This window comes from Diospyros lotus, chromosome 8 (assembly GCF_014633365.1).
Source record: "Diospyros lotus cultivar Yz01 chromosome 8, ASM1463336v1, whole genome shotgun sequence".
In the NCBI taxonomy this organism is placed as follows: Eukaryota; Viridiplantae; Streptophyta; class Magnoliopsida; order Ericales; family Ebenaceae; genus Diospyros; species Diospyros lotus.
In genome coordinates, this window is record NC_068345.1 from 6813477 (window position 1) to 6836054 (window position 22578).

A 22578-nucleotide genomic window follows, 5' to 3' on the forward strand; every position below is an offset into this window, starting at 1 on the left:
CACACGTCCCATATGGGCCAACCGCACCTCATATGCATCTCAGCCACACACTCTCATACCTATGCACACCCATGTGGTCCATGCCTTGCCTGCTGCCATGCCATGCGTGCCCATGCCTATGGCTCGTCCAACGTATGCCCTTTGGCCAATGCATTCGTGTGCCCCCTCACATCGTGTCACGTGCCTCGTCACGCCTCGCATCGTGCCACGAGCTCTTCCTTCATGAGCACCCGCAGATAACCATCCCGAGAATCCGTGTAAACATCTAATCAAGTCTCTAGTAACCTCCTGGGTCACTCAAAGACCCCCAAGATCTCACCCTTCGTCATGTCATAACGATAAGACCAGCTTCTTAAGGCTCTCCTTCTTCCCAAGACCCTTCTCGGGGGGCAGGGGGTTCTTACCTAGGTCCTTCCATGCATGTCTAACCCTGGGACCACTAGATGCAGTGGGAGAGTCGTGCATTCCCTACATTTGCGTGTCACATGCCAATCATGTGTCTTAATCAGGATCGACCTCTATAAATACTAGTCGCCCTCTCGACTTCAAGCTAGCCATTCCAACCACATAATCTATCTCTCTCTGTGTCACTCACCTGAAGTGTCCATCTACACAATTCACTGACACTGCTCACCCGTGCACTTCTTCATAGTACACCCACAAATCTTATCCATGTGACAGACCCGAGTATATTCCATCTCTACTTCTTTATGATTTGTATTGACTTAGGCATCGGAGGACCCATACTGGATAAATCCACGCGTGCCTTCTAACTATCTTTTGTTTTGCAAATCATTGGGAAAACTCATCCATGAATCTCACAAGCATCATCCAGAGACCCATTCAAGGCACCCTTGTCTTTTCGATGCTCTTCCCTTATACTCCTCTGATGCTTCATCCTTCTGCTCCCCCGAACAGCGAGTCGAGCCCCTGGTTGCCAATCTCCTCTAAATTTTGTTGAGGTTCCCCGACATATAAATTTTAATTATTGTATCCCTATAACAACAATAATATAAAACATTTTGTATGCATTGATAATATTTTAAATCAATATATAATCACTATTTTGTTAAATGATGAAAAAGATCTCTATGCACAATAAAAAAAAAAAAAAACCTAGGCTATGTTTGGTAAGGTCAAAGGAAAAAAAAAAAGAAATTTAATTATTCCTTAGTTTGGTTAGTACGAGGGAATGGAAAGATTCATTTCTTAGGGAATGACCTCCATCAAAATGATAAAATTCTTCCATAAAAAATAGATGGAAAGCTCACCCATTCCATGAAATGAATATCATAATTACTTTTTTACTCTTATATTTTTTTAAATTAAAAAATAAAATATATAAGCCTCACCTATCATTTTTTTCCAATATTTTATCAACCCATTATCCCTAACAGAGGAGTGCGATTTTGTTCACCCCCTTTAACGGGGGTGAATGTAACCCCTGTCAATGGGGGTTAAAAAAATAATAATGTTTCAAAAAAAAATTATTTTTAGTTATTTTTTTAAAAAAAATCATTTTCAACCACTCAAATAAATTAATTGCTGAAAACAGTCACTTTCTAGTTTTAACCCTGTCAATTTTTTTGCAAGTCTGTCATTTTTTTTATAAGTTTTAATCCATCCAATTTTGATCCTGTCACATTTTCAGTTAAATTTTAAAAACAATTTTTTTTTTTTGAAACATAATTAATTTTTTTGAAACAGTTTTGTAATTTTTTTTCAGTTAAGGGGTTATTTTTTTAACCCCCACTGATGGGGGTTACGTTCACCCCCGTTAAAGGGGGTGAACAAAATCGCACTCCTAACAAAGTTTCTCCCAGCCATTGCTACCTGCCGCATCTTTTTCGCCTCTAACTTTCCGCATCTTCCTCCTGCAACCAAATCTAATAATTGCCTTCGCCACCGACACTTCAGGTTTGGTCGTGAGCCTTCTTCTGCCACCTGCCATCGTCCATTGCCTGTCACTGCCTATCCCTTCTTTTTTTCTCTTTTTTTGCCTCTAAATCGTCTGCCTCCGTTTCTGCCACTCTTCGTCGACTGTCGCTTTTTCGAGTTTGTTTGGCTGACCCTTTTGTCTACTTATATGTTGTATAAAATTTAAAAATTATATTATATTTAAATTGATAATGTGTTTGAATAAATATATTTTAAATTATTATTTATAAAATTATATATTTAATTTAAAAAATTTGATAACATATTAGAACTTAATAAAAAAAATAAAATTAGATATGTTACTAAATAATATAAATAAAATTCGTAAAAATACTAACTTTTAATAAATAATAAATTATAAATTGATAACTAACTAATAAAAATTTTACCATGTTGATAAATTATATATAATTATTTAAAAATATATTAATAAACTGTTTTATGTTTAAATTTAAGTTTAATTCATAAAAATGTTAAATATATATTATATATGTGGTAAATATATAAATATATATGTTATACAAAACATATACAGAGAAAACAGTGCAACAGCTGTGATACAAGCGATGATGAAGGTGTAGAAGAAGGCAACGATAAAGGAGACAACGATGACAATGAAATGGCTAATAACAACGATAAAAACGACATCAATGAAGGAAGCTAGAGATGGCAATGAAAGAGAAGATGGAGGTGACGGCGATGGAGTTGGAGGCAACAACCGAGATAGGATTGATGGAGACGACGACTAGCAAGAAATGGGTAAAACGATTGTGGAAGCGAAAGGGTTTAAGGGCAAAGAAGAAAATATCATAGTTTTAAGGGGGTAAAAATGGTAAATCATTTTATCAACGCTATAAGTTGTCAAGAGCTTATTTGAAAAAGTTAGGAGTGAGAAGCTTTTGAATAGGCTGCTAAAATAGCTTATAACTTCAATAACATTTAAACTCTTAGGGCTTGTTCTCTTTATTATTTTCGGATCGTTTTCTATTTTCAATTTTTGTTCACTTTATTGTTTTCAAACTATTTTCTATTTTCAGTTTTTCAAAACACTCAAAATGCTTTTACTTATCTATTTTTAAAAATGCATTTTCCAAAACATAAAAAAAAATTTACACACAAAACTCAAAACAGTAAAAATGCATTTTTGGCTATTTTCAACCAATACACGCTGCTAAACTCAAAACACGAAAAACGCCCACCTCTCATCTTCCATATTCTTTTTCTCTTTCTCTCTTTTCTTCTCGAGAACACCATTTATTAGTAATTGAGATCGCTGTCTTTTTAACCATCGTCGTTCGCCCTTCTCTAGCCACCATCACTTGAGATTGGCCCCCTCTGTCGCATCCTCCAGCAACTAAGATCGACCCCTTCTGACAGTCGTTGTTCGTCTTCCAACTATCGCCACCATTCGTCCTCTAGCCACTATTGCCGTTCATCCTTATTGTCGTGTTGTTCATCCTCTAGCCACTGCCTCATGATTGCAGATTGAGATTGTTATTTGGTTTTCTAATTCCACTTTTTAATCTTACGAAACAATTAATTAATTAAAAAAAATAAGAGAGAGGGGATAATGGGCCTGGCTTTGGTCTTCCCCGTCTATCATCAGTACCACCTCAGTGAAGCTATTATAGTATTTTATTAGATTTAAAATATTTAATAACTAAAATTTAAAAAAGATAATGAATCTTTCAAACTGTTTATTAAGTTCGTCAATCATCCGTGTGCTGAGTGAATTTGAGTTCTTGCCAATTTATAATCAATTAGATAATATTACAACATTCACTAACTTCAAAATCTATATATTATTTAATAATATACTTGTATTAAACTATTTCAATTTAAATAATAATCAAATTTTTTAAATAAAATATCATAAAATAATTTTTCTCAAAATTTCAAAATAAATGTGTTTTCTAATTTTTAGTTTTAAAAAATAGTTTATCAGAATGAAAAAAAATGCGTTTTCAAAAATTTCAAAATAAACACTCAAAATATAAAATTTAAAATAAATTCAAAACTCAAAACTCAAAATTAAAATATAAAAAGAACATCACCTTAACTTTTAACAAACATATAACACAATAAATTATATAACTTAAAAACTAGAAAAATAACTTATAAATGATCAAACCAATAAACCAAACACCATTTTCTCCTCCTCCTCCTTTGTCATCAAACCTTCCACCTCCTCCCAAATCCTTCGACTGCTATCATTTCTCTCTTCTTCCTCCTTATTCTTTTCTTCTTCTACTATCGCTAATAGCGTCTGTCTCTTCTTTCTCCCATTCCCTTTTTAGTCATCACACATTTTTTTTCACAAATAAAAAATATTTTTAATCAATATATAATTTTGGTTTTCTAAAGATTGAATTTTATTTTTATTTAATTTTGTAATACTTCTAGTTCAAAAAACAAAAATAATTTTTTAAGATAAATTCAGCAATTAAATACTTTTTGAAATTATAAATTACTTTTATAAGAATTTTAAATTGTATAATATAAAAAACATTCTCATCAATTGTTCTTTTATTATTCTATAAAAATTAAGGTATATCAAACATGACATACATTCCATTTTTGCCCAGACCAAAAATGACTCTCATCTCATTACATTCCCTTTCATTCATCATTTATTTTACGCAACCAGAAACAACCTTAAATTACGAAGGCTTTTAAAACTATTTTTTAAACCACAAAAATTCCCATGCAAATAGGCCAAACTACAAAGACAAGTGTAATTTACCGAATAAAACTTCCATATAAAACTTTCATAATTAAAAGAACAAATACTCATTAATATGCACACATTACAAAATAAGAAGACCCACCAAAATACCTTATAATTACTAGAATACCACTATCACATCATCCTGTATAAAAGTCAAGTATAAATATATATATATATTATTTTCCCTTTTTTCCACTGGATCATGTTTGGGGGAAAATGAAAAAATAGGGTAAACAACTGAAGATGTCTCCGTCAACCACTAAATTATGCAGGTATAAATGTTAAGAAAGTGATTAACAAATAACTTCAAGCTACAGAAAGTCAGAGAGAGAAGGCAAAAGAGGTATTGTATACACTACAAAGCAATGCAGTTAATAGACATTATCTAGCAGAGCGTATGAGTTGGAACCTTTCCAAAGAAAGGGGAAAACTAGAGCTTCACTGTCTTCAAGCTTGCATTTGTGAATTACAGGAAAATGGGCATAATTAAATTAACCAGCTTCAGACCCAAAAAACAAATAAGCATATTGTAACTATTTACTTTAAGCCACTGGAGAATGAAGAAACCATACAGATGGGAGGAGCTAGAGAATGCAAAATGCACAAATCTAACAACTCGACTACTTTGCAGCAACAACCAAGGCAGAACGAGCGCGTGCAAAGGTAGAAAAAAGTGATCCAAGCTGCAACTTATCATTGCACCCAAAACTCAACCTGTACCTGCCAAAAAAAAAAAAGGAATTGCGCAGTTTAATGCAATGGAAACATCAGCAGGAGGTCCATCCAACCGCATTCTCTTCTATGTCCAGAAGTCCATTAATCCTAAATGAACATCAAGTAGATTTATCTATCTGAACCAATTATTCCCTTTCCTTCAAAAATCAATCATCAATTAGTTTACAGTTTGTCAATTTAAAATACTTTACAGTTTGTAATAGTTCACTCCAATGTTCAAAGATATTACCACCACCCGTCAAGCTACACCAGCTTCCCATTTCAGTTTTACAAACCTCTAAAGGTAAACCTGTATGAATATTGTACCTGTCCTGGAACAGGATTTAGGAGGAAGCACAGCTACATGTTAAGCTTTCATAATCTATTGGTCAAAGAGAATGCCGCATAACCTATCCCAGAAACAGGATTAAGGAGGAAAGGCAGCTGCGTGTTAAGCTTCCATAATATGTTCATCCAAGTATAACCATGTAACTGATAAGGCAAAGCGCTACATGCTAACCATTTTATAGAAAAATATGTTAAGGAGAAGAGTGACCAGTGTTACATACAACTATTCCCATTTAAGGTTAGCAATATACTTAGCCGGAAAAAAAAAAAAAAAAAAATCCATTCTCTTGGACGAACAGAACCACAAATTTGCAATCAAAGCAAATTACTTGAAGTTATATAACAGAACCACAAATTTGCAGTAAGGTTTAACTGAATTTAGTTTAGTTACTAGAAGATGCCAGAGCATCCAGCAGATTTTCATTGGTTCCTAGCACAAGAACATGAACAAGTAATACATATCAAGATTCTCATAAAAAGAAATGCATATCAAGGTTACTTACCAACAATTGCCCCAGACATTTCTTCAACATAACAAGCATATCCAATTACATATGATGGTTAAGTTTGCTAAGAATAAATGCATCTCTAGCCATGTTTGCATATGCATTCTAAAATGATGCACCTACATCCTAACTATGTACCTTTTACTGCATCAAAACTATAAGTGAAACTGTTGTTAAAAAGATCACACTCTTGGACAATAGACAGAATGCAGAAAAATAGAGGAAAATATGGATACATACTCAATATCAGCCATGTCATTGATTAGCTGAACACGAACATCTGATGGCATCTTGATCTTAAAGACAAACCTGTTATACAATACCATGGAGTTAAGATCAAGCAAATGACATGCATAGTTAAAATCAGGATGAGGACTTACATTGTCACTTCTCTTACAATATCCACCAAAGCTAATCCTTTCCTTGCCTTTATTTCAGATATTCCTAAAGATAGTTAAGTAGCCAAAAGATGAGAACAAAAAGAACAATAATAAACTTTCTTGTGTACTTGCACCCAGCTACATTAAAATTGTATTACTAAACCACACATGCTGGATACGTCTAAAACCAACTGCAAATGATTCATTTAGAAGCCAGTGAGATATTTGTTCAATGTCTTTAGGCAATGGATTTCCAGTGCACAAATAAACTGCTTCCTCTGTTATTTGCTGAGAGGCCATGTGTGTTGACTGCATGCATAAAAAAGGTCATTCAGTATATACTCACAAAACAACTATTTATCAACTCACACAAAGAAAGTAAAGTAAAATAAGAAGCCAACCATTCCCCAGAATTTTGAGCAGAAAGTAATTACACATTGTAAAAAGTGATATCTGGGAAGGATACTTGAAATTATAAAATGTGAATTATCAACCTTAGTCCCTGACAGAACATCTAGGGCCAGGTACTGGATCAAGTTCAAACTGCATATCTCTAGAGGCATGTAACAGGAGAGGAACAGAGTCTAGAATCATAATTGGTGCTTTGATTTCAGGTTAAAAAAGGCCTTTTCTGTGCCTTATTGCATGGCTTGAGATAGAAGATGATGCAGAACAGATCAACAACGAACAGATTCAAAAGAAAGTATGTCCTCCATCAAAAGAGCTATGGTTAAAGACTACCTTAGTATTGTCCATTTTGGAGGCTGTTATGATGCTTCCTTTGGAAGGGATCTTATTGAGAAATTGGAAGGGCAGGATTCAGTTTGTGGTTGAATACTATTAATCCTGTTTCAAGTTACAAAGCCTTAAATGATACTCTGTTGGATTGCAGGGAACCTTCTTTTCCTTAGAGATGAATTTAAGTTTATAAGCTTCCTTTCGTGATACCAGTGCAAGGCAAGATTCTGACAATTGATACCTGAGTGAAGGGATGTGTAACCCGGATGGTTTATCCATTGATTATGTTCTCAATTACCAAACACCTAAGAAATATGGTCTTCTGTTTTCGGGCTAATTTGGGATGATAGGGGATTTTTGCATCATGTGATGGATCTTATTGTGGCTCGGAGAGGAGCCCTTGTGGCAGAAGGAAGAAGAATGTGTGGCTCCTTCCAGCATGCTTTCATGTGGATCAGTTGGCTGGACTACTCCCCAGGATCTGCAAAGCATGTGCAAGAATCCCTTCCTGACAGAAGAGTAGGCTCCTCCACCTGCTTTTATGGTGGCACAGAACCATGCTTGAATAGTTTTTCAATATCATAGAGCCATTTGAACAATAGTGGTATTAAAAGGGATATGGGGTTTGTTTTGATTATCTCATTTTGTACATGGGTAGTATGCCTTTCTATCTTTTTATCACTCTGTTTATTATTTGAAACAAAAAGAATAGGAATAGGAACAAGAAAAACTTGGTGAAAACACACATTTACTCTTAAATGCCTCAATAACTTTTCAAGAATTCACATCCCATATGCCCAGTACCTGATTCCATGCTTCCACAATGAACTTCAGACTTGCCAAATTCAGGTCAATTAAGAATCAAGAGTCTTATCAGCCATTTAATCACATTTGTACGCATTTGAAATCTAATTGTAAGTTAATTTAATGAAAATCAAGGGACAACAATGCAGTAGGTTTGGGAAGGGTTATTCTGGTTTGATCAACACGTTGCTAAATGTTGAAACTATATAATGGATGTAGAACCAAAGAAGAGAAGAGGAAGAAGAAGAGTAACTTAGAGAAAAGGAGAATAAGAAAGGAAGGGATAGAATGAAGTATTCAATAATCAACAATCCAAATTTAAATATCTTATATTCAGCAACTTATAAATTAACAGAATCCTAGCAAATTAGGAATCCAAATTAAAACAATAAACAAAAACATAGTGTCCTAATCCTTACTAAACTAGAAATCCAAATTCAAGTAAAAATAAAATTTAAAATCCCTAATCCTCTAAAATTCCTAAATGAATAAAACCCTAGATACTAGAATAATAAATTTAAAATAATTAGAATTCTTAATCTTCGTCGATAATTCATCAATCTTTTAATATGTCGATAGATGTCAAAAAAAATAATAAAATTACTGATCAAACTTCACATATGCCCTATGTTACACGGGCACTAGTAGAAGTGCCAAGTGCCAATGTGCATGCCCTGCCCAAGCGTCAAACTAATCTAATTATATGCCCAAGAATAAAAGGATACAGCTAAACTTTACATTTTCCAAATTTTTTATGTACTTTAGGTAAAATGGCTCTAATAGACCAGCATAGAGTTTTTAATGCATAGAAGCAGAGTTTTCTGCATGGTTTTACCAAAAGTCCAACTAATGATGCCATGCAATATCTCATATATCCCATCCCAAATACTAAGTGTTGAACATGGGTGTTGAGAGTTAAAAAAAGATAGTTAACCCTCAATTTAACAGCTTAAGCTTTTAAATGAAATTGTGGTTAACAATTCAACATGGTACCAAAGCAAACAAAGATCCTTAGTTCAAACCTCATTGTTGACCCAATATTTAAATTGTTGCAAGTGTTGGACCGGTTATGCAGTGGCCCGACCACACTTAGGGGGCATGTTAAGACTAAATACAATAATATAAAAGATAAAATTAACCCTCTATCTAATAACTTAAACTTTTAGATAAGATGGTACTTCACAATGAGCACAGTATGGATGTGATCCACAGGGTCCCAATTGAGGTAAATCTACAACGCAATACAGCTTTGTAGATACTCTTTTAGACAGGAGAAAACTGTGATTTTCTTTTTCATTTTCCCGGAATACATTGCATTAGATGCAGTTTTAATGCTTCCAAGTCTACACAATAGAATAATGGATCCACCATAGGGAAAAGAAAATAAAGATCTAATGCGGTTACTAAGAGCACACATCCACCATCACAGAAGAGCAAAGAAAGATCTAATGCTATATAAATAACCATACCCTAACAGTAGGATAACAAAGTACTTGAAGGCCTACAAGGAAAATCCTGTATGGTTTTGCATAATTGGCAACACAAGGCAGTAGTGACCCTGCCGGATTTTGAACCCACACAAGGATTTAATAATCTATCCAAATCCTGCTACCATCTAGCTGGTTGGCCACAAGACCCCCTACTAGGGGTGGAAAGGTAAGCAGATAATGGGCTGAATTACTACCCCTATCATGTAAATCTCATGAAGATTACAGAGGTTGTAAGAATAAAATACTAGCACCAGATATAAACTAATTACACCTGCAATATTAAGGTGCGACCAAGGCATCAAAAAGGCAGTTCATTTGTCTTTTTGCATACTGGAACAATCAAACCCAAACATAACAAAATAAAAAGAAGAAAAAAACTGAAATAACTAAGAAGCATATAGAAAAAAGGAAAACAGCATGTAAAATTAGATATTTTACTAGGCTGTTGACATCATATCAATTTATCGCAATAAATGTGATTCTCCACCTAAAGTCTCTCTATCTGATGAGTGACATTATTTCTGCTTCGTATTCTCAGATGAGAATGGACATCTTATTTTGCTTGTGCTCTATTTTGTAGTTTTTGGATGACCTTCATTGTGCTTGTCAATTTTCTAACAAGAACTCCTGGTTCTTGCTCATACTTTGTGCTGGGTGTGCACTCATAAGGTGTTTTTTATATAAGGTTCACCCCCATAGGCAGTTCTTTTTCATAGACTATTTACTTATCAATGAAAACAAAAAACAAAAACAAAAAAAAGGTAATCATCAATATACATGAACTAATATATAAACAAAAGCAAGTAATAAAAAGTTAAGAACCTGCAAGATGTTCAAAGCCTTTCTCATGTCACCATTGCTAAGCCGTACCAGTGCTGCTAAGCCACTCTCAGTTACATCGAGCCTAGTTCAGTGAGATCATATAGTATCAATCAACAGTAGAGATAAAAGATTGCAACAAAAGAAAATAGCAACAGCATCGCTCATGTTAGATTCTTTAAAGTATTAAATCAAATTCATAAAGAACAGCTATGAAACATGGATACAAGTTTGAACTTGAGTATAATACTATATGGATATGTTGACATCTACAAGATAAAAAAATTATAATGGATATAATGCACAACAAACATGGTCCCAATTTGGCATAATTAGAATCAACATTTCCTAGTTCTATTTCTTGAAGTGCATAAAATTTGGAAAACTATCTTGTGTTTATCTTAAAAAAAATTTCTACGATACTATACAGGAATACCACATTTCAATTTCAAATAGGATGTTGATATGCCCTAGGGCACCAGAAAACTAGATGTAACTATTTTAAATTTAGGAATATAAGTTCAGAGTAGTATTAAATTTAGAACGTTCCATATACATGTCCAAGAGTGTCCTGGGAGTTTCAATATCTCAGACAAATATCACACTGACACAACTCCCTTCTAATAGTATTTCTGCTTCATAAGGAGAGAAGCCATATCCACCTAGCGGGATTAAGGCTTGGGGGGTTGTTAATAGAGAAGCCATCCAACTCATTTGCTATCCTTCAGGTTTATGAGCTCAAGTATTGGAATTATTAGGAAAATATATATCTATTATGAATCATCCCCTACTTAAGTGGACTACAAAAAGGTGAACTTCAGTTTTCCACTTTCTAATAGGGACAGCAATTCACCAGAATATACTAATTGAGGGAGGTTGAGAGTTCTAACTGTTTTAGAACTTTATATATCTTGTCATTAGGGCTTTTGTGTATTAGGGACTAAAGATGATTGGAATTTTAAAGATGATTGGAATTTTACATTTTGTTTCTTACTTTAACTTAGGTTCATATTTTAGTAAGTGAAGAAACTGGAACTTCTTGTTCCTTCTTTTTCATCCACTTAATCTGAAAGAAAGGATTACATTATATACACTAACTTCCGCAAAGATTTCCTAAAAAATCTCCTAGTCTTTAGCTTCTAGATATTAAGATGAGGACTCCTAATTTTTAGGACTAGATTATACACTAGATCACAACAATGCATAAAATAAACAAAATAAATGAACAGATAAATAGAAGATATCTCCCAAGATGATAAACTCTGCTTTCAAATAGGATGATAAGCTGCAGCCGCCCATTCTACATTCACAGCACTAATAGTTAGAGAGCATGTAGGACATTGTGATGCATATTGCATAGCTAGAATTCTACACTCCCCCTCAAGCTAGGCTATGTATATCAAGCATACCCAGCTTGGACTTCAGTTTCTCAAAGGTCTGTCTCGGCAATGCCTTTGTTAGAATATCCGCAGTCTAAGACACAGTTGGAAAATAAATCAGGTTCACTATACCTACTTCCAACTTTTCTTCAATGAAGTGTCGATCCAATTCTATGTGCTTTGTTCGGTCATGTTGGACTAGATTCTTTGCAATACTTATTGTGGCCCTATTATCACATAATAATCTCATAGGCATATTGAGTTGCATTTTTAGCTCCCTTAGTAGCCTCATAAGCCATATTCCTTCACATGTCCCATGAGACATGGCCCGATATTCTGCTTCAGCACTACTCCTTGCAACCACTAACTGTTTTTTGCTCCTCCATGTAACAAGATTTCCCCAAACATAGGAACAATAGCCTGTTGTAGATCGACAGTCACTTATGGAACCAGCCTAGTCTGCATCAATGAACACATTTATTCCTCTATTTTCTATTTTATTGAAGTACAAGCCCTCTCCTGGATTTCTTTTTAGATACTGAAGAATTCGATGAACAGCCTTAAGATACACTTTTGTTGGATTATTCATGCTTCAGCTTACCATGCCCACTGCAAATCCGATGTTAGGTCGAGTATGGGAGAGGTAGATGAGTTTTCCCACAAGCCGTTGGTATCTCCCCTTGTCTATTAAACTATCTCCTTGAATTTCATCAAACTTGTAGTCTACATCCATTGGAATTTCAACTGGTTTGCACCCAATCATACCCATCTCCTTTAACAAGTCTAGTACATATTTCCTTTCGGTAACAGAAATTCCCTTTTTTTATCGAGCTATTTCCATCCCGAGGAAGTACTTTAGGAATCCTAAGTCTTTTACTTCAAATTCCTTTGCTAGCAGCTTCTTTGCATTACTAATTTCCTCATTGTAATCTCTGTGATGATTAAATCATCTACATACACAATAATAATAGCCCTTTTTCCTTCCTTTGAAAATTTCACAAATAAGGTATGATCATATTGGCATTGGAGGAAATCATACCTTTTTAGAACTCCGGTGAGTCGGTCAAACCATGCTCTTGGAGATTGCTTGAGCCCGTATAATGGTTTTCTAAGTTTGCATACTTTCCCATCCTTACCTGGTTATCGAATCCTGGAAGTATTTCCATATACACGTCCTCTTCCAAGTCACCATTTAAAAAGGCATTCTTGATGTCAAGTTGGTGAAATGGCCAATCCAAATTTGTTGCTAAGGTAAGTAGGACTCGAACTGAATTTAATTTGGCCACTGGAGCAAATGTCTCCTCGTAGTCTATTCTATAAGATTGGGTGAACCCTTTGGCAACTAGTCGGGCCTTGAATCGGTTTAAACTTCCATCAACATTATATTTAACTGTAAAAATCCACTTACAACTAATTGGTTCTTTACCTTTGGGGAGGTCAGTTATCACCCAAGTGCCATTTGTTTCAAGAGCTATAATTTCATCCATCACTGCCATCTTCCACTTAGGTTCCCTAAGAGCTTCATAAATATCCTTTGGAATATGCATATTGTCCAATTGAGTGGAAAATGCACGAAAACTGGGCGATAATTTTTCATATGAGACAAATTTTGCTATTGGATGTCGGGTGCAGGATCTGACTCCTTTCCTCAGAGCTACGGGCATGTCTAAATCAGCTCTTGTACTTGGGTTTCAATGTTAGATTCAAGAGCAGGAATAGAAAGTGTATTACCTATGCCAACTTCAGGAGGTTCAGAATTTGGAGTTGATTCTTGCTCAGTGGTCTGAATGTTGCAGTTCTCTACTTTCCCTTGGGTTTTTTGACGCCTTGTATACACAACCAGCTCCTTAGAATCATTGGAAGACTGAAGTGAAGCTGAGGGGTTATAAAGGTAGGTTGAAGATCCAAAAACTGATATTCCTCGTGAGAGTGATGCTCCCCCTGAATATCAGTTTTGGTGTAAAAAGGCTGATTTTCAAAGAAGGTAATATCCGTAGTGTTGTAAAATTTTCTGGTAGCAGGAGAATAGCATTTATAACCCCTTTGATGAGATGAATAGCCAAGAAAGACACACTCAAGAGATTTTGGATCAAGTTTGTTGCGTTGTGGCTGAGTATTATGAATAAATTCAATGCACCCAAATACTTTCAGAGAAATGGAGGAGAGTAATTTGGTGTGAGGAAAGGTTTTAAGAAGAGTTTGAGATGGGGTTTTGAAGTTCAACACACAGGAAGGCATCTAGTTTATAAGGTAGGTGGCAGTGAGGACTGTTTCACCCCAAAAATGTTTAGGGATGTTGGATGCCAACATAAGAGATTTGGTGACTTCCAAAAGAAGTATATTTTTCCTTTCGGCAACTCCGTTTTATTGTGGAGTGTCAACACAAGAAGTTTGGTGAACAATACCATGTTTGGATAGGTAGGCATTAAGGTTAGAATGGAAGTACTCCTGACCATTGTCAATTTTGAACACTTGTATCTTGGTTTGAAACTGATTCATGATCATGTTGTGAAAGTGTTCAAAACTACTTCCAAGCTCTGATGTCTCTTTCATTAGGAACACCGAACACCCAAGTGAGTCTAGTGTGGTCATCGATGAATGTGACAAACCACTTGGCACCGATGATATTGTGGACCCTAGATGGTCCCCAAATATCACTATGAATCATAGAAAAAGGATGTGAAGATTTGTGAGGACAATTAGGATATGTACCACGAGTATGCTTAGAAAGTTGACAAGCCTCACATTGATAAAGCACAGCCTTCTTATTGAATAATGAGGGAAATAACTTCTTGAGATACATAAAATTTGGATGTCCTAACCGATAATGCCACAACATGGCTGAACTAAGGGTATTTGAGCTAGAATTTAGAGCACTACATGGTTTTGAAGCTAATTGTGATAGTTGAACATCTTCAACTCAAAGAGGTAGAGTCCTGCAGACATCTTAGCACTGCCAATCCTCTTCTCTGAGTCCGATTCCTGAAATTCACACAAACCACTAAGAATTTAGTGATGCAGTTTCTCTCTTTTGTCAGTTTACTCATTGAAAGTAAGTTACAATTCAGATTAGGAACATAAAAAACTGGTTCAAGGTTAATTCACCCAGAAACCATAACAGATCCTCTGCCTTTTACTTGGGATAGAGTTCTATCTGCTATGCAGACGGTATACTTACTATCAAGACAAGGAATATACTTGTTAAACAAAGATATATCTCCTGTCATATGATCTGTTGCACCCAAGTCAACTATCCGGGCCTTTGGATTTTCTTGTTGGATACTTAGGACATGAAGGAGGTTACCTTTTGAGGCTAGCATACCAGATCCAGTAGCAGTATTTTGAAGAGCTTGTTGCAGTATCTTTTGAAGTGCTTCAAGTTGTTCTTTACTGAATGGATTGGTCTCAGCATTTATGTGTGAGCAGTATTCCACGTCCTTCTTTCTCTTGGGCTGGTTTCCAATTTGTTGGTTTGCCATGAAGCTTCCAGCATATGTCCTTTGTATGCCCAACTTTCTTACAGTGTTCGCACACAAGTCTGTTCTTCTATTGCTTGTCACGATTGGAGGTATTTCCTTGGGCTACCATGGTAGAGTTCTCAACCAAAAGAAAAGGGTGTTGTGATCCCAGCATTAGTTTCTTTTGGCTTTCCTCCCTATGAACTTCTGAGAAGACTTCCCTGACACTAGGGAGTGGCTTAATACTTAGTATTATTCCCCTCACATCATCCAAATCTTTGTTGAGTCCAAGAAGGAATTGGTAGACTTGATCTTTTTCAACAATCTTCTTGTATTGTTGAGCATCTTTTGAGCACTTCCAAGATTTTTCTTCAAGAATATCCAACTGTTGCCATTGGCGAGTTAAAGCATTGAAATAGTCTGTTACAGACATATCTCTTTGCCTTAATTCATGAAGCACATTCTTTATTCTAAACACCTTCGAGGTATTATCAACATTGGAATAAGTCTCCTTAACCGCATCCCATATCTCCTTTGAGGTTTTATAATACAGGAAGGTCTCTCCTGTTGCATTCATCATGGAGTTTATCAACCATGACATGACCATGCTGTTTTCTACTTTCCAAATGTTGTAGGTAGGATCAGTTTCTTGAGGTTGCACAGCAGTTCCGGTGAGGTAATCTTCCTTGCCTCTTCCACAGACAAACATCATGACTGATTGTGACCATTGAATGAAGTTCTGGCCATTTAATTTGTGTCCAGTAATCTGAAGAATAGGACCTTTAGGGATGCTGGACATGGGAATGACCATTCCTTTGGATCCAAACGTTACTTCAGAAGCTGAAGTCTCGCCTTTGTTAGCCATGATGGCTTATCAGAAATAAGCACGCACTGGATCAGATTTACTGCTCTGATACCATGAAGAAACTGTAACTTCTTGTTCCTTCTTTTTCATCCACTTAATCCGAGAGAAAGGATTACATTATATACACTAACTTCCGCAAAGATTTCCTAAAAAATCTCCTAGTCTTTAACTTCTAGATATTAGGATAAGGACTCCTAATTTTTAGGACTAGATTATAAACTAGATCACAACAATGCATAAGATAAACAAAATACATGAACAGATAAATAAGAAGATATCTCCCAAGATGATAAACTCTGCTTCCAGATAGGATGATAAGCTGCAACCGCCCATTCTACGTTCACGGCACTAGTAGTTAGAGAGCATGTAGGACATTGTGATGCATAGCTGGAATTCTACATTAAGTATTAGGAATATTTGATTTTGGTTCCCAAAAAATATCATCATTCTAAGAAGAGTCAATTAGATATCTCAGATATATTGTTCAAAAAGATAAAAAGATTACTGAGGATGTTCCTTGCATAATTAAGTCATGATGGTTAAAACAAATAACTGCATCTAGCATTTTATACAACATTTTATGCAATAGTAAAATCCCTTCAAAGCTAAAAGAAAAAATTTTATCCGAGGGTTGTATAGCATGGAATGCTGGTAGTTGAGCACTAACGTGTAACAAAATGTGAGAATAACTGAGGGTCTAAGATAAGGATGTTAAGCTAGACATACAGCCATACATGAAAAGAAAATTAAAAATAGGGCTCCATAACAAAGTAGGAGTGGCGACCGTAAAAGGCAAAATGTGGGAGACAAGTTTATAATTGTTTTGAGCATAGAAGAGGAAGTCCATAAAGACAGTGGATGGAATGAACAAATTTGTAGTAAAAGAGTTAGAGAAAGACTAAATAAAACTTGGTTAAAATCTCTTAGGCATATTGTGTGATATAATAGCTGACCCCATAGTGGGATAAAGGCTTGGTATTTTGTTGATGTTGTATAATATGAGATATAATAGCCTTATAGAAGATAAGGGCATGAATAGAGATGACTAGCAAGTTAAAATCATGCAACCAACCCCACCTACTGCGATTTTAGGCTTAGTGGCAATCATGGAAGCACCAGCAGTGATGCAAAGATTAGGATGTACATTTGATTACAAGATAATCACCAAAAAAAGGTAATTTTAACAGCGGTAGTAGCCATCCATGCAGCTGTGATAATGATAGCAGACTAGTACTGATTGAAATTACGATATATATGCATTTACAAGTATCAAAACTCTGTTCTGACATAAACAAAACTTTGTCTTCTTCTAGACAAGGATTTCAAATATCATGCTATTAGCACAATTTCTTATTTTTCTTCATTTTTGGTTTCGCATATTCAATCAGTACTTTGCTGACCCCAAACTGGAAGAATATTAATATAGCTAAGACCAATGAAGGAAATACTAAAAACTGAAGGCTAGATCACAGAAAATCATTCTTCTTGTGGTCTTAAATCAATTGGAAATACGGAAGCCCAGAGAGAAACCAATAACCAAAGACACAAAAGTAAGCATAGAAATAAAAGGAAGCCTGAAAATGGACTGCAACAACAACAGTGTGTCTTGTCAAAAAAATTATAAACAATGATCAGAAACACAGTCATGACACAGGGTAACAACAACAAAATCAAGAAAAGAATGCATAGCTAGAATAACAAGATTGATAAGAATGAGGTGCGTGAGAATTAGAAAAAGAAATGGCAGTCAAAATATCATGAGAAAGAAGGATATAATATATTTGCCATAAGATGCCCGCATCATCATGTTCAATATAAGCAAATGACAGGTATGAGTATCCTCAATTTAGAAACTTATAAGTTAGAACAAGAGGACAAAGGGGCATGCATCAAAAGCTCTAGCAACGTGATGCCTCACAAGAAGCTGCTTAAAGATGCTTCAATTGCAATACAAAAGCAAGAGATTTTTTTCATAATAATACACCTACTGACAATTCCAACAGCAAATTTCTAGGATGCAGTATAGAAAATTACTGCTGAAAAAACACAACTATCTAAAAATTAATCTGTACAAAGACTCCTAACAAAGCATTCCAGCGTAAAAGAAAAATCAACACGAGAGAGAGAGGTGCCAAATGAACAGTGTGGCCCCAACTATAGCACTTACTCTTCAGACTGAATAACATGTTTGAGTCGCTCAGTAACATGAATGGCATCAAGAGGAGCAAACCGAAATCGAGTACACCTTGACTGTAGAGCTGGAATAATCTTGTTGACGTGGTTACATATAAGAGAAAACCTAGTGTTTTTTGTATACTTCTCAATCACTGTAACATGCACACGGATAAAATTAGGCACGTGAGAAAAAATTAACAAAAAGCAAGATTATATGAGAAGACGAAAAATGTAACTTCTTTAACCTCGACGCAAAGCAAATTGTGCATCCTTTGTCATGGCATCTGCTTCATCCAATAAAACCAACTTCACTGATGATTTCCCACTGCAGGAGCACATTGCTTACATAAATTATAAAACCAAGGACAACACTTTAAATCGATTTAAAATACCTAAACCCATAGATAATAAAGAAAATATTTGTGTTACTCTGGATGTTATTATTGTGATTAAAGCACAAGAGCCATGATACAGTAAATGCAATGCCAAATAAATAATAAGAAGAAAGGAAGACAAAGAATAAGTTCAATGATCTAAACAGGAATATAACCAATGCCAAGACTTTTGAATCTAAGGCTCTGAGAAATGGTATTAGATACCATACAATGTTAAATAATCACAATTTCCTTCAGTAATCTGTCAAATAATCTGTCTGCAAATAAGGCACACAAAAAAATGCCAACCCTTAGATTTGGCACATTTTAATGATGTTAGGCACATTAAGTTCCTGCCATGTTGAGTCTGAACTGTGGCTTAAGGATAGAGGGAAAGTCTTGGTAGCAACAATAAAGTTGTACCTTCATGACTTAAAGGTGATTGGTGACTTAAGTTGTGGAAATGGCATCTTTGCCCAAAAAAAAAGAAAAAAACAAGGGGAAGGTGGCAGGAAAAATACAACCCTCCCCCAACTCTTGCAAAGTAGGGAGCCTTGAGCAATAGGGATGCCCTTTCTTACACATAGGCTTAAAACCCCAATATTTTACACCCTTACATAAACCCTGGAGAAGATGGTGTTAGTACTTTATTTTATCATTCCCTTGCTAGAAGATTACGTTACGAAGGGCATCTATTGTAAGATTTTGTCACATTGTTCTTTTGTATGGATTTGTATTGTCGATGTGACTTTTTAAAGTCAATTGGCATTATGAATGCCATGCCACCAACCCTAACTTAGTTAGGATAAGGTGTAGTTGATGATAACAAAACCCTAAAACAGTCTTACATTATTAACATCCAACCTTCAATGAAACTAAATAAAAATGTGTCTTATATGTCCATTTTAAAGCTATTGTACACCGCAATAATGACCTTGTTACTAAATGGAAATTGAGAGATGGAAATCAATGAAATTTGTGAATGAGATGAGCAAAGAGGGGTTTAAAGGGTATAAGCTACTTAAAGGTGAGAATTTATCAACCCCAGACCAATTGTCTCCATAAAATCGTACTCATGGACAAAATACATGCTGTCTTCAAGCTGGTTACAGATTTCCACATGTTTAGAATCCATAAACTAATTATATTGGCAATTGATTTTAGCACATACATACACATGCAAATAGATATTTCTTGTAGTACGCACGCATAAATACATCAGAAACAAGTAAAATGTGACTCTGGAACAATGGGTTGCAAGGAAACATATATATATATATATATATATTGAATAAATGCAAGGAACATAAATTTAATGTAAAGTCATTTCACACCTGCAAAAGGACTAGTCACAAATTTCAAATATGTTACTTTGTTATGGAAATTTATTGAGTAACAAGCAGCACCTAGTAATACTATGCAGAAACTGCTTCCATGGAACTCAACTGTACTGTTCATGAGTCGTTACTTCAAAATCTCTTACTAGCTACTGGCACATACAGGTCATGATGATAGTCAACCTTCAAGTCCTTTAACACAGGGGAATGAGAAAGTAAAGATTCTTACACAGTTTCCTATTAAGAGAGTACATGTAAAATTTAGAGAGAGGGAGAAGGGGGGAGGGGTTTGCTTATAATCAATTCAACATTAAGTTATTGCTAAAAGAGAAATAGAAGGTCAAAATTAGATCAAATAAGTGTAAATAGAATTTTATTATACATTATTCTGTAAATGTTGTTCGTTTCTTAGGACAGCAGGTGCACCACACATGGCAGTAGCAATACTAGCAAACATTTCAGATATGTGGGACAGATGTTTCTTGGTTTAAAAGTATGTGCATCCCTTAATTGTATAAATAAGTCATTCATGCAACTAGGAAGCACTGGTAACATCCTAGTGATCAGGGGCTGCTTCACTATTTCTGCAGTAGCAGTAGAGCGATGTCCATATGCTACTTACACACACAATACATACACACACACGCACCTCTAAAATAGAGGATTATATGAACATACTGCAAAGCAACAAATATGAAACTGCCACTAGACCCATAGGAAGGTGTTATGCAGAAAGGAGTGGCCTCCTTACCAAAAATTTACACAGAGAAGTCTACCAAAGATCCATAAGCACCTGTCCATTGTTTGGCTTAACAGACGAGATAATTAAATAAACATACAGAGAGAAATCTCAACCAATTATATGAAATCTCCCACCTTTCATCTTGTACAAGTTCATTTCAACACCAAATTCCCAAAATTTGGAGACCCTCGTTACAAGTAATTGGCATCCAAATATTGCCATTCTACGCGATTGATAACAACAAATACGTGTTAGGTACTTTACTAATTCGATGCGGATTTCAGTGGAAAAAATTACCAAAAGGAGAAGCTCTGAGTGCTAGCAAAATCCTGAATCTGCTGCCTCACGACATCGATTCCGCGATCATCCGATGCATTCAACTCCAGCACCATGTTATGCATCTGCGCCCCGTATAGCTTGCGAGCCACAGCCAGAATGGTCGACGTCTTGCCCGTTCCGGGAGGTCCGTACAGAAGCAAGTGCGGCAATCTGTTCTCGCTAGTAAGTCTATCAACTGTTCGAAGAAATGGCCAAACATTCACACAAACACACAAGTACTAGGGCTTCTATCCATGAACATATAGGGCAAGAAAGGAGAGGGAGCAGATGGTTACTTGTGTCGATGATGTCTCGGTGGGCGGCGACGTCGGCGAGGGACTGAGGCCGGTACTTCTCGACCCACGGAGTGGCTTTGGCGTCGGGTGGATTGCCGGCGACGACGACGCTTTTGCCCTTGTTGGGTCTGGGGAAGTGGTTCTTGTCCTTGGCGTCCTCGTCGATGTCCATGAGAGAGACCACGTCCGCCATTGTTGATTTGCCTAGTGGTAACCCAGATGCGGGCGACTGTATCCTTGCGCGCGCGCAGTGATGATGGGCAGCGATGGCGGCAAAAAGTTTTCACTTCACGGTTTCGCCGTGTGTCGTGTAGAATTAGAACAATTATTTTTTGTATTAAACAGTCAATTTGATACGTTTTATCCTTTTTGTCAATTTAGTACATTGAATTACAATCCTGGTTAATTTCATACAAATCAAAAATTAATCAAACAAATTAATGATAATTAAAATAAAAAATATAATAAAATTTAAAAAAACCCTAATACAACTCAAAATTTGATGATCTAAAATATATAAATTTATATCACCATCTTTGCATAAATGATTTCATTCTCCATAATCGTTTGTTGCTTTGTTAATTCATCATCCTAATCAAACGACTCCCCCTTCCTTAATGATTGGGTATTAAGTTTTAGTGATTTTAAAAATTTATATATAAATTATAGATATTAAATTATACATGTATTTTATATATGAGTAAAATGATTTTTTGGTAAATAAATAATTTAAAATGTCATCTAATAATGTCAATTAATAAAAAAAATAAGAAGTATTTTGATAATTAATTTATTAGTTTCGCAAAAAAAAAGACTAAAAAGGATCTAAAATAAAATTTTACTCAAAATTTAATAACACCTACCATAATTCAAACGAACTTTACTGGGGACTGGCCAATGAACCCAAAGATATATCCTATATTTTGGCAAGTGGTGGGTCCAATTTGATCCTCCAATATTCTTGATTGGAAGATGAATATAATAAGTTAGTAGCTCGCATTAATAGTAATAAATCAATCATTTAAATACTTTGGTTATTTTTATTGTATTTTTTGTTTACCTATTTTTCAGTCGTTGGGCACACACCTCTTTTATTTTTTATTTTATTTTTTTACTTTACTAACTTATACATTAAACAATTTGCTCGAGATACCTCTCAAATAACTATA

General features: G+C 35.3%; 1 protein-coding gene across 1 annotated transcript; it reads right to left on the reverse strand.

The window, feature by feature from the left end:
• Positions 1-5068: 5068 nt before the first annotated feature.
• LOC127808120 (replication factor C subunit 5) lies at positions 5069-21725 on the reverse strand. The gene is made up of 9 exons (XM_052346502.1): positions 21410-21725; positions 21093-21309; positions 18588-18667; positions 18335-18494; positions 10469-10550; positions 6794-6923; positions 6615-6678; positions 6475-6543; positions 5069-5386 (listed from the first exon to the last, which is right to left on the reverse strand). The coding sequence occupies exons 1-9, from the start codon at positions 21600-21602 to the stop codon at positions 5287-5289; spliced, it is 1095 nt and encodes a 364-aa protein (XP_052202462.1). The 5' UTR covers positions 21603-21725; the 3' UTR covers positions 5069-5286.
• Between the last annotated feature and the right edge of the window lie 853 nt (positions 21726-22578).

Bases quoted from the DNA above. Each gene is read 5' to 3' on its own strand.
- LOC127808120 (XM_052346502.1), bottom strand. From the start codon at position 21,602: ATGGCGGACGTGGTCTCTCTCATGGACATCGACGAGGACGCCAAGGAC. The intron at 18,495-18,587 runs GTTAAAGAAGTT...TGCATGTTACAG, and splicing joins ACAATTTGCTTTGCGTCGAG to TGATTGAGAAGTATACAAAA. The intron at 6,679-6,793 runs GTATCCAGCATG...AACTATCTTTAG, and splicing joins ATTTGCAGTTGGTTTTAGAC to GAATATCTGAAATAAAGGCA.